This window comes from Glycine max, chromosome 5, assembly GCF_000004515.6.
Source record: "Glycine max cultivar Williams 82 chromosome 5, Glycine_max_v4.0, whole genome shotgun sequence".
NCBI classification, from domain to species: domain Eukaryota; kingdom Viridiplantae; phylum Streptophyta; class Magnoliopsida; order Fabales; family Fabaceae; genus Glycine; species Glycine max.
The window spans coordinates 10,079,404-10,092,020 of NC_038241.2; the positions used below are offsets into that span (position 1 = coordinate 10,079,404).

Below are 12,617 nucleotides of genomic sequence, written 5' to 3' on the forward strand. Positions count from 1 at the left end.
TGAATCATGAAGATGTTGGGTGCATGAGTGATTTTACAAAAGAGGGTTGCACTACTCAACACATTCATCATACTACCTATCTTAGGGATTTGGTGCCTAATAATACCTAATTTGGGTACCAACAAAGCACATGGATTTAAGCTCTTATGAACCAAACCCTCATCCAATAACTCCTTTACTTGAGGAATAATCTCAAGCCCAAGAGGTGTGGCAGTGCCAACAAGTGTCCTTTTACAAAGGAGAAGATGTGGAGGTTGTCTAAGAAGGGAAGTTTCTTTAATGTTTGTCTTTATTGCAAAATGACTTTCCTTCTTAGCTAACCTTTTGGAGGAGACACTTACCTCCTTACACCCCTCCTTAACCATTAAAGGTTGTTCTTCTTTTCTTCTTCTATTCTTTTCCTCATCCCATTTGAGTTTTATTTGTACTTGATCCCCAACAACTAGTGAAAGTGTCAAGGGAACAAGTTTGAACTTTTTGCTTCCATGGGTGAGGGTTATATCATTGGTGAGACCATTGTGGATTGCTTTCTTGTCAAATTGCCATGGTCTATCCAACAAAATGTGCCCTGCTTCCATAGGGATTATATCACATAAAACTTCATCATAGCAGGCTCCTATAGAAAAGGATATCTCTACTTGTTGATTGATTATCATTTCCCCTTACTCATTGAGCCATTGAAGTTTGTAAGGCTTTGGGTGGGAAATGATAGTGAGACTCAACTTGGATACCAACCTTGTGCTACAACAATTGCAGCAAGACCCACTATCCATAATGAGAGAATAATTTTTGTTTAAAACCTTGCATCTTGTATGAAAGATGTTCTCTTTTTGGGCTTGGGTTAGGTCATAAGATTGACTCCCAATGAGCCTTCTCACCATTATAGGATCACCTTCTTCATAGGGTTAAACCTCTTCAATATGCTCATCACCCTTGGCTTCACTCTCACTTCCACTTGAGGAAGGAGAAGAAGTAGCCTCCTCTTGGCTACTATAGATGTCTTGACCCCTCATGATCCTGGTTTTCTTTGTGGGGCATTGAGAAGCAATGCGGCCTTTCCCAAAACATTTGAAGCACTTGATGTTACTAGTTTTATCTTATGAACTAGCCTTTGTAGTGATTTCCTCTATGTTTTTACCCTTATCATCCTTTGGCTTAGAATGTGGTACTCCTAACACTTGGAGGTTGGTTCTTCTTAGTACAAGAGTAAGAGGTAGGGTTTTTAGAAGAAGGCTTTCTCTTTAATTTTTGTTCTACCCTTATAAAAATTTGAACTAACTCATCTAGGTCCATATATGGAAAGAGTTCAACCTTGTCTCTTACTTCTATATTTAAACTACTTAGGAACCTAGAAATGTTTGTTCTTTCCTCATACCTAAGTCCAACTCTCAAAAGGAGTAGTTCCATTTGTTGCCTATATTCTTTGACACTCATACTCCCTTGTCCAAGCCTTTGGAGCATAAGCTCTCTTTCATAATAAGAGGGAATGTGCCTTTTCCTAAGGGCACTCTTAAGATCATTCCAATACTCTACTGGAGGATCCCCATGAATCCTTCTTTCCCTAATAAGGGAAGTCCACCAATAGAGGGAATACCCTTGGAAGCTAAGGGTAGCCAATGGAACTTTTCTCTCTTCACTAATATGATGACAAGTAAAGAGTTGTTCAACCTTCATTTCCCAATTTAGGTAGGCCTCAACATTATCTTTTCCATGGAAATATGGGAGGCTAATATTAACCTCTTGAGGCCTTCTTATCCTTTTCTCTTCTTTGGGAGTGATGTTTAGGATGTGACCTGTGCCTTCCTCTATAATAGTCGCTAAGTTCTTCACTAAAACTCTTGCATGAGTCACGACTACTATAGGCGGCATGTTTCTCCCTTTTCATTTCTTTTATTATTTTTCTTTTTTTCTTTCTCTCTTATTTTCTCTCCTTTATCTTAACTTATTTCTTCGACTCTTTTTTTTTTCTTTTTCTTTTCTCTCTTGTTTTTCTTTCCACAATTTAAGGGATCTCAACTCATCTAATACCCTATACAAGGGGTCTTTAGGACTACAACCCTTACCATTAACACTAGATGAAGAATGAAGACTTATGTTGGTTCCTAAGTTATGGTTCTTTCTTGTTGCGAGTTTGAAAACAAAAGGTAAAAAAAAAAACTTTGGTTGAAACTAGCCAAAATAAACACTAAAAGAGGTGTGAAAGATAAGGTAAAAACTAATTGGTAAAAAGCAAGCTATCTAGGCGGTTTGATAATGGAAGGTAAAGGAAATATAAAGCAAGTTAGACGATTTCCTATGTGAAGGCTTGGATGACCCTTTGGAGCTCCCAACTGGATCTTCACTTAGTCCACACGGTTTACACTAAGCTATTACACACAAATAGAAATTTGGGTGGTCTCTTGGAGACTCCCAATATACCCCTGAAGAATGTCCAAATATAAGGAATAGCAATAATAAAAAAAATTCAGCACTCAATTGTTCTATTACAATAAATTTAACAAAGCAATTAAGGTCTTCAAATTTGCCTTCAATTCTTGTTTTTTTTTTTCTAAAGTGTTTCAATCAAAATTTGTTAAGGCTTTGGTTGCTTCAAATCCAATGGTGCTCCTAAGATGGTTAACCTCCAAGACTCAAAAATCTTCATTCAAGCAATGCACCAATTTCCTCTTCCAATCCTTGTTTTTAGTTTCATAGGACTCAATGTCCTCCGTTTTTAGTTTCATAGGACTCAACATCCTTTTTTTTTTTAGTTTCATAAGACTTAGCGTCCTCCATTTTTACTTTCATAGGACTTAATGTCCTCTCTTTTTTTGTTTCACAAGACTCAACCTCCTCTTTTTTTGTTTCATAAGACTTAACGTCCTTTTTTTTAGTTTCAAAGAACTCAACGTCCTTTGTTTTTAGTTTCATAGGACTCAACATCCTTTATTTTTAGTTTCATAAGACTCAATGTCTTCTTCTTATTTAGTTTCATGGGACTAAATGCCCTCCACTTTATGTTTCATAGGACTCAACATCCTTTGTTTTTACATTTCATAGGACTCAACACTACTAAAAAAAGAGCTTTTTACGACGGTTAATAAGTGCATTTAACGAAGGTTATCAACCGTCGTTGTTTAAAACATCGTTAAAACAAAATTAGTTTTTACAACGGTTATTATAACAACCGTCTTTGAATGTAGGAACCTTTCAAAGACGGTTATTAGCTAATAACCTTCTTTGTATGCTATGTCAGCGTTTAGATTCAAAAACGATTATTAGCTAATAACCGTCTTTGAATACTGTGTTAGAGTTTACATTTAAAAATGATTATTAACTAATAACCGTCTTTGTATGTTGTGTCAGCATTTAGATTCAAAGACGATTATTAACTAATAACCGTCTTTAAATGCTGTGTCAGAGATGACTTTCAAAGATGATTATTTGCTAATAACCGTCTTTGAACGATGTGTTAGAATAGACATTCAAAGACGGTTATTAGCTAATAACCGTCTTTGAATGAAGTGTTAGAGTTGACTTTCAAAGATGGTTATTTGCTAATAACCGTCTTTGAATGGTGTGCCAGAGTTGACTTTTAAAGATGGTTATTAGCTAATAACTGTCTTTGAAATATTATTTATTTTTTTTCCTTTACATTATACATGTACTGAAATATCAACAAAATTGAATAATCTATATTTTTTATGTTTGTATTAATGGACAATAATTATTTGATCTTAAAAAACAGTTAAAGTTATGTTACAAAATAAGCTTAAAGCAAGTTTTAAAAAAGAAACAAATTATTATTTTTGAAGCATAGAAATTATTTTACCTTGAAATGGAGAGTATTCTTAAGGAAGTAAAAAGTTGGTTGTAATTACTTACTGGTATACAAGGTGAATAAACATATTGAGTTGCTGTGTCTCTAACTTCAAGGGTAGTTGCAGCTCCAATTCTCTTAACTAGTTCAGGGTTCCTAACCAGCAAAATTAAAAATATCCAATATTACCTCCTGTAACAGTAAGTGTATTTAGAATAACAATAGATAATTTGTGTGAAAAGAAACCAGGCAAAACATATATTAAGTTTAGGATAATAACATACCAGGTATGAATGCATTTTCTCTGACAGAGAATGACATGAAGAAACAAAAAAAGACCTTGTACAGATTGCAGTCTCATCCAAAAACGAATTCATCCTGATCAAATATAATTGCAAGATCATATATAGTTTTAAATCGTTAAAGTTGTATGTAATAATAATAATATATGGCATAGCCTCTAAATTAATTTTCAATCTTATCATGCAAATGGTGTCTATCTTATGATGTCATAAAACAAATTAATTATTTGCCCGCTGTTTTCTTTTAGAAATCTCAGGCAAATAATATCACAATACCTTTATTTTAGAAGATCAATGATAAAAATAATGACTAATGTTTGTCACCTACCGTAATACCCTTGCTTTCCAAGCTTTTCATCAAGCAGTCTAAGAAATTCTCCTCCAAGCAAAATCAACTTGTGCTTCCTAATTAAAAGTTTTTCATAAGCCACTATCAACCTGTAAGAAATTCTCCTCCAAGTAAATTTATTAATAAAAAAGATTAAGTAATTTTTTGAAGAAATGTTAGTATAATAATATATTGTATTGGTTAATAGTAATAATAAGATGAAAAAAATATTGATTAAATAAATTTTAAATTACGTGGATAGGCAGTTAATTTTGCTATAATCACACATAAACAATCTCTCTTAGAACTAATGAGTTGTTTAAGTATTGAAAAAAAAAACTCAAATTAATATTATTCTAAACATAATTTGTGAATCATACTCTACAACTTCAATATAACTATAATTATTATGATTAAATCACTTATTATAAGTAGCTTAAATTATATATTAAAATATTACATGCATATATAGCATGTTAATTTTGGGTACGTACGCACGTAACTGAGAATATATAAATTAATGAACGATATTTTATAACGTGTATATATATATATATATATATATATATATATATATATATATATATATATATATATATATATATATATATATATATATATATATATATTCTTATACTTTTTACTTGCATATATGGTTGAAGACATATAATTATTATATATCCAAAGGTTGCAATGGCAGTTGCCTGGTATATGTCTTCCCACTCCCTAGGTAATGAAGAAATTCCATATCAACTAAAAAGTTCTGAGGTTGGAGAAAATCAGGTAAACAAAATACATATATGTTTAATAATATATAACAGAACAACAACATCTATTAAAATTCATCTCCAAAAAGAGAGAGATCCATACATATTTTAATTTAATTAGGATAAGGATGGATCAAAAGCACAACCTTTAAAAATAAAGGTCAACTTACAATAGAGGAAACATGAGATTGCAGACACCGACAGATTTAGGCATTTGATACGGAATGGATATAGCAAATGCCTAGATTTAATTTATCTGGACCAAAAGAGTTAAGAAGCAGTCCAATTTATTGAGAACCCACTTAATCTAATTAATCCCAATCAAAAATCAACCGCTAACCGAAGCTTACTAACTAATTAGACCAACCCAAATAAATTTAACAAAATAAACCCAAAAGAAAAATAAATGAAATATACAAATAAAAAGTAAAAATATCACAAAATAAAAAAATCCTCAATATTTAGCGGGATAAAATTTCCTAAAGCATTAACATGTGTCTTAATAAAACTCAGAAATATTAAGTTAAATAATTTAGTAATGAAAATATGTTTTTTTCTCACAAAAAATAGTTTTAATTCTTAAAATTAGTAAAAATAAATTATTTTAATTCTTATTTTTCACTTCCCTAAGAATTTAAATGAAATTTTCGTAATTTTGAGTATTAAATGAATTGACATTCGTATTTTTAGAATTTGATATAATATAATGTGCTGCTACTCGTTTAATGATGGTATGGTTTTACTTTATTTGGGATAGCAACCTGGATAATTCTCTTCCAATAGGGAGTGGTGACAGGTAAAGCTAAATATAACTGTAGCCAAGAGCTTCTTTCAATAATAATAATAATAAAATAAAATAAAATAAAAACCCTTACCTGCGTCGATTAAGCCAAGACCTATTTTTGACTGATAAATGGCTCTCATGGACAATACAATTTTTTTGTCAATTATTTCTTCAACAAGCCTTTGAGACTTCCGATCATATACCTAATGTCAGAAATAAATAAATATTAAAATACAAGATTGATGGGCAGATAAACCTCTCATTAGCTAATAAAAAATAAAAAAGCTTTTTTTTATTAGTGGAGAAATAAATAAGACAAAACAGAATCAAAACAAAGACAAATTCCGAATTAGCAGATTCGTTTACAGAATCGCAGACCATAAATCCAATAGATAGTGCGCCTGGCAAACCAATGGCAAATAAACTTCTTAAAAAATATTCTTTTATAAATCTTTCAAAATTAATTATTAATTATAAAATACATAAGTCATTTTTATTTCAAATATTTTATTTACACTAGCAGTTTTAAGTTTGAATGAACGGGTAAAGTGACTTACACAAGATGGGAGAAGGTGGGATCGCTATTTGATGGACCGATTCTAGAAGTTAATGTAGACAAACAAGACGTTTGGAAATTAGAATTTTCATGTTAAAATAACATTTAAAGAAAAGAGAGAATAAAAAACAGAAAGAAAAACAAGGTAATGATGACAAATGTCTTGCATTTAAATGTCATTATTAGATAGAATAAATAATGGAAAGAAAAAAATGAAGGAAAAAAGATAAACCAATTCATCTGTAAAACCAAACTAGTAAAAACACGATTGTAATACAATTGAAAACTGGTTAAAATTGATTTAAAACTGATTCCACACTTAGAAACTGGTTCTTAACCAGTTTATCAGTCAAAACTGGTTTAAAATTGTTTCTACACTTAAATCAATTTAGTACCCATTCAAAACCACTTTGGAACTGGTTCACCGAAACTGAATTGGTTCAATAAATATAATCTGGTTTCGCATAGTAAACTAATCCAAAAAAGTGGTATAATTTGGTTTGGTTTTTATTTTGCCATGCATAGATCTACATGTGACCTCTAACTAGTTTTTAATCTTGATAATTCATATATTATTATAATCTAGACTTATAGTTCTCATTTGACACAATAACCAAAATGCTCACTTGATTTTTTAAGTTGTCATGTAACCACTAATTAACTTTTAATCTTACTATTTATGTATGGTATGATCAAGATTTATTATTCTCTTATGCTTAAAATAAGATTTACTAATTAACTTGTAATATGAATTCATTTGTATGCCTATACTCAATAGTTTAAGCTTTGTGATAGTTGGTTCATGATATGCTATTAAAGATCTGACTGATTAAAATTAAAATTTCAAAACCAAAACTAAGTTTCATACAAACTGAAAACAGATTTTATTCTTATTATTTTTACGGGTTCATTAAGAATACAACATCGTTATAAAATTTTATTGAAAATTAGTGCATTGTTAACATTCTATATTACACTTTTTTATAATAAAAAATGACTTTTAAATCTTTAGTTATTATTATTATTAGATGAAAGTGGATTGATGGGAAATATAAAGTTGTAAGGTTACCTGTCATGATATAAAGTTGGAAAGCCTAACTAAAAAATATCATCATTTTTCATGCAGAGGGCATGAGAAAATTAAGACTACTTAGGCCGTGGATGAATTTTTGGGATTGAATTTTGAGCATTTCTTCCTGTTATATTAATTAGCTGAACAACAATCACGTATATATTATGGACTAGACAGACGAATTGGCTCTCGTCACTAGAATTCACTGTCTATATATAATGAATCCAATTTGAATCAGTGGTAGACTCATATCATAGCACATGAAAAATATAGATGCTATTCTAGGGAACAAAACAACTTTTGAATGTAATCAAATATCAAATACATCGACAAGTCATCAGTCACTAGGTGAAAAAAATCAATTCTTCTAAAGCCAAATCAAGATCAACTAACAAGGAATTAAGTTGAAGGAAGAAATATCTCAGGCTCTGGCTGAATAGGTTCATCCAATCCAGCTTTGCTAGCATCCGTAATTTCAATTGATGATATCTTGAATCTTGTTTCACCAGCTCCCTCAATGTGAACTTTTTTTGGAACACAAGCAACAATTGCTGCAGGAAGTGGTGTAGTAGGCTTTGCAAATTCAGCTATAAATTCTAACACCTTGGCACCAACAAAATTGACCTTAACCAGAAGACATTTTAAGTAAATGACTAGAAGGTACTAGTTATGTTTTTATAACTTGCAACAATTTTTTTCCTAAGATGACTTTTAAACATATTAAATTTAATTTAAAATATAATATAAAATATTTAGTACACTTTGTTTAGTTTGTCAATAAAAATTGAGAAAATGACACAACAAATGAATAAAATACCAGAAATATAACATGATAAAGGAACATTCAAAAACAACTTAAAAATTCTTAAAGTAAAATCAATACAGTTGACAATGATGTAATAGTATCCTAAATATTTTCTTTAACTAGGACACTAATGAGCTACAAGAAAACAATCTAAGCTAGAACGAAAGAAACTAAAACGTCATCTTTAGCATGGAAGGAATGCACAAATCATTATGCAAAGGGAAAAATAATCAATCTCTCTTGTCAGGATATTAAAAAATTAACTTCTAGCAAAGAGATATCTTCACAAAACTTCACATCAGCTCATGCCTCAAACAGAGGCTTCTAAAGTTCCACTTACAAGTTGTCATGATAATAAAAAAGATCCAGCAACAGTAAAAAGGGAAGGGCTTTTCTATGTAATTTAGCAATCTGCACAAGGTCCAATGGCATCAATGAAATTACCTCCTCAAGGGTAACTGCCCCAGCAACAGCAAGTAAACTTTCATGCCCTTGTCTCTTGTCCATAACTTTATGTCCAAGAGCATCAGTTTCCATGATAAAATCCAAGTTATCAACAGAAGATACATTATCAATGATGGTTGCTAGGTGTTCACTATCTTTCAGAAGGGCATCTAAATAACGAGTTAATTCACCCTGGGTAACCCCAAAATCTTTAAGTCTCCGAACCTGTATCACACATATTTACATTACATTAGACTCTTGTCATAGAAAGAATTAAGTAAAGGTAGGCTATCATTCAAGCTATTTGAAACCTAAAATAATATTGTTTTTGTTATGCAACCCAAGACCCAAAAGGATCCTAGGAACATTAGTAAATCATAAGAGTAAAAGAAAAAAAAATCATAAACTTCATGTTAAGTATGGCATGCCATTCTTTTTCAATTCTAGAAGTAAGAAACTTTGGGTGGAAAGCTATATGCAAGCATCAATAACAATAAGCTGTGAGTAAATGCCAACCTAGAAGTACCATATCCATATTCACTCTACTGAGCCCTGTCAAGTAGAGTCAAAACCAAAGCATAAGACCTAGATCAGATGAAACACCACCTTAAAGCAAATATATATATATATATATATATATATATATATATATATATATATATATATATGCATTTGTACAAAAGTGGAAGAGGCTTATATAGCAATGGCATGGAATAAAGCAAAGTCTTGTTCCCAAAAGCTTCTCACGTTTTTTACTTCCTAGGAAAGCAACATGTTCAATCATATGTGTAATTCCTTGCTCGTCCTCCTCCTCATCTATTGATCCTACGTGAACTTCCAAATGTGCTTCGAACCTAAAATTAAATCACTTGATATTAAGTAATTAGCAACAACAAGCACATTCTAGAGAAACTGCAGTGCATACATGTGCACACAGCCCATTTTGAACTTGTTATCATCGGTATATGCAGCAAAACAATGTTTAAAAGAGAAAACATAAAACTATATGACATTTGACTGTATCAATTTTATTAGAAAATTTTCTAGAAGTAATGTGATTGAAAACTAAATTATTCACTTCAAAGTGTTGATGTTATACATACATTTAAACTCAGAACACTATTCAAAGACACATTTTAAAACAAATGCATTTATTTCACAATTAAAAACTACGAATTGCTAAGATAACATTCATGTAGAAACAACTACTGATGAACAAGAGAGTAAGGCACTGATGTGAGGTGCCTCAAGCAAGTAAACACCATGTGTGTGCATTCGAGATATCTAAATATCTTTCTTTTTATCTATGAATTTGATCATTAATAGGGTACAGTAACAAAGTCAAGGATGACAAATCAGCAAATCTTCATTGAAACTAATCCTAGTTTTGGAATCAATTCATAAAAATGGTTAAAAAATCACCTTTTTGGTGGAACCTTATTTGGCAAAATGAGATCAAAAGGGGATAATGACACACCCCTTATCCCTTTTTTTATCAGTATCACAAATATTTACCTGAACTATCTCATCAAAAGCTGATGCACAAACACTGGAATCTTGTCTTTAGGAAGGATCCAAAGCTGTTCACCAATCTTAGCTGCCATTCTCTTTATCACACTACCACCCTTTCTTAAAACGCATCCAACTTGAGCAGTAAGAATAAGTGGCCTCAAAAAAAAAGGAAGAAGATTTATTACTTTCTTCATCCCCTTCGGTTGTCTCCTCTACTCCCTCAACCATCATCTCGAAAATTAGGGATATAGCTTCGCAAATAGCTGAATTCCCCTTTCCACTCTTCGAATCTTCTACAGAACAATACTTGCTCAGACTCTTCGAGTTTCTCTTTAATCTCCAAAATCTTCTTTTCTGTTCATTGTCGAATAAGCCACCATAAAGCGCTAAATCCTCGTTGTCGTCTTTGTCGTTGTCGTTTTCGAGAGATTGCGGCGTCACCGGAGAAGCAGTGGCAGTGGAGTGGTGTTGTGCGGTCAAGCCGCCAACTTCGACCCGTGAAAGAAGTAGAAAACAAGTTGGCCGGGAACATTGACCCATTAAAACAAGCTTAAAAGAACAACGTGCCTGTCAAGGTGCAAAGGAAGTGAAGAGGGTAGGCTAGGGTTCGAGTCCGGTTGGTCAAGGTGCAAAGGAAGTGAAGAGGCTAGGGTTCGAGTGAATAGGTAGTGGGTGCGACAAATGCGAAAGGAGAGCGCGAGAAGGTTTCAGACGCACTTTGTGCTTTTTTTAGTTTTGATTTACAACGATTATTTAATAAAAATCGGCGTAAATTTCATTAAACAAAACATTTTAAGGCGGTTTTCTATAACCGTCTTAGAATGTGTGTCTTAAATTGTCATTTCATCACAATAATTACAAAATTACCACCAAATCACTTTCTAAAGTGGTTACCAACCAACCGTCGTAGATATGATGTCGTAAAAAGCACTTTTTTTAGTAGTGTAAAGTCCTTAATTGTGATCTTTCAAAGGATCACCCGAACAAAATTAGTGTCATTATCATTTTTTATCTTTTATTTTTAATAAAAGACAAGTAATGAGGGACAATTGTCAGACCCTAATTATGTCCGGATAAGTTTTAAAAAAACAAAAATGAAAAAAGAGAAGAAAATAAAAAAAAATGAAAAAGAAAAAATAAAAAAGGACGTTAAAATGAAAGAAAAATTGTTGTTGATGCTTTTTGCCCATCATTCAAATGAAAAAAAAATTAAAAATGAAAAAAAAAAATAAGTTTAAACAGATCTTATTTGTTAAGCCTGAAACAAAATAAAAAATTGTTATTTACACCACCCATTTTACACATACACCTTTTATTTTGGCCTTCCTTTTTTTTTTGAGAAATCTTAAATAAAATAAATATTACTAGTACACCCCCTTATTCCCTCTATGTACCCCTGCCACTTAGGCTAATGACCAGGCCAACCATATCAACATGTTGTTAGTAGTGATTAAGTCAAAGTAAACCCCTTAACTTTGATCCTAAAAAAGAGTAAATAAATAATAATAATAATAAATTGTTAAATTAGTAGGAAATTTTTTTATTTTATTTTTCTGTTTATCTCTATTATTTATCTTGTTCTTCAATTTGATTGTCTTTTTATTGCATAATTAGTTAGTTTAATTAATAGTGTGTTGTAAATATTTCATTACCTATTTATTTTATTTTCTCCCACATTTTAACCTTATACCCTTAATTACTAAGTGTATTCCTCACTTCTAATTTATCCCTTTCTATTCCCATTCGATTTATTTGTCCACATCTCATATATTTAATTAATTACGTAAAGATATGTCAATTATTCATTTATTTTGCAATTTTGCATTAGTATTCTTTAGTACGCGCTTACGTTCCATGCACTCCATATTGGGTCTCTGACTTGCTTGGTGGTGTTTTAATAACATGTAGATAAATTTTGTGAATTACATGTTGGGTCGCTAACTTGCTTAACTTCACAAAGTTTACCGCAAACTCAAAATCTTTTTCATGTTCAGTGCACTCTATGTTGGGTCTCTGACTTGCTTGGTGGTGTTTAATAATGTGTGAGTAAGTTTTGTGAATTTCATGTTGAGTCTCCGACTTACTTGACTTCACAAAGTTTACAAAAAAAAAATCTTTTCTAAAAAGGTAAAAATACTCAAACAAATAATCACTCGATTCTCATTTTCTCAACGAAATTTACAGATTACTCAAGATCGCTTCAAGGTGCAATGCCTTAAGTGATCATCTCCGCTTTTTTTTATATTCA

At 31.5% G+C, this 12,617-nt stretch overlaps 1 protein-coding gene and 1 long non-coding RNA gene across 6 annotated transcripts; both read right to left on the reverse strand.

Annotated features, from left to right (window-relative positions):
- Positions 1 to 2,186: 2,186 nt before the first annotated feature.
- LOC121174872 (uncharacterized) lies at positions 2,187 to 4,530 on the reverse strand. The gene is made up of 3 exons (XR_005891371.1): positions 4,430 to 4,530; positions 4,084 to 4,177; positions 2,187 to 3,955 (listed from the first exon to the last, which is right to left on the reverse strand). It is a non-coding gene; the product is annotated as an uncharacterized lncRNA (long non-coding RNA).
- A 3,306-nt stretch (positions 4,531 to 7,836) lies between these two features.
- Positions 7,837 to 11,106, reverse strand: LOC100778685 (stromal processing peptidase, chloroplastic). Of its 5 annotated transcripts, none has more exons than XR_414284.3 (5): positions 10,373 to 11,104; positions 9,605 to 9,711; positions 9,374 to 9,442; positions 8,858 to 9,082; positions 7,837 to 8,232 (listed from the first exon to the last, which is right to left on the reverse strand). XR_414284.3 is itself a non-coding variant. In XM_041015316.1 (3 exons), exons 2-3 carry the CDS (start codon positions 8,948 to 8,950, stop codon positions 8,008 to 8,010), a joined length of 318 nt encoding a protein of 105 aa, XP_040871250.1. In that variant the 5' UTR covers positions 8,951 to 9,082; positions 10,373 to 11,100; the 3' UTR covers positions 7,837 to 8,007. The 5 variants fall into 5 exon arrangements, 1 of the variants encoding a protein (XP_040871250.1); XR_414286.4 differs by having other exon boundaries at positions 9,374 to 9,409; positions 10,373 to 11,103; XR_005891372.1 differs by having other exon boundaries at positions 9,374 to 9,711; positions 10,373 to 11,106.
- Between the last annotated feature and the right edge of the window lie 1,511 nt (positions 11,107 to 12,617).

What these genes read in the sequence shown, in the direction of transcription:
- LOC100778685 (XM_041015316.1), bottom strand. Translation starts at nt 8,950, where the DNA reads ATGGAAACTGATGCTCTTGGACATAAAGTTATGGACAAGAGACAAGGG. An exon ending in GGGCAGTTACCCTTGAGGAG is followed by an intron (nt 8,233 to 8,857) that starts GTAATTTCATTG and finishes CTTCTGGTTAAG; the next exon opens with GTCAATTTTGTTGGTGCCAA.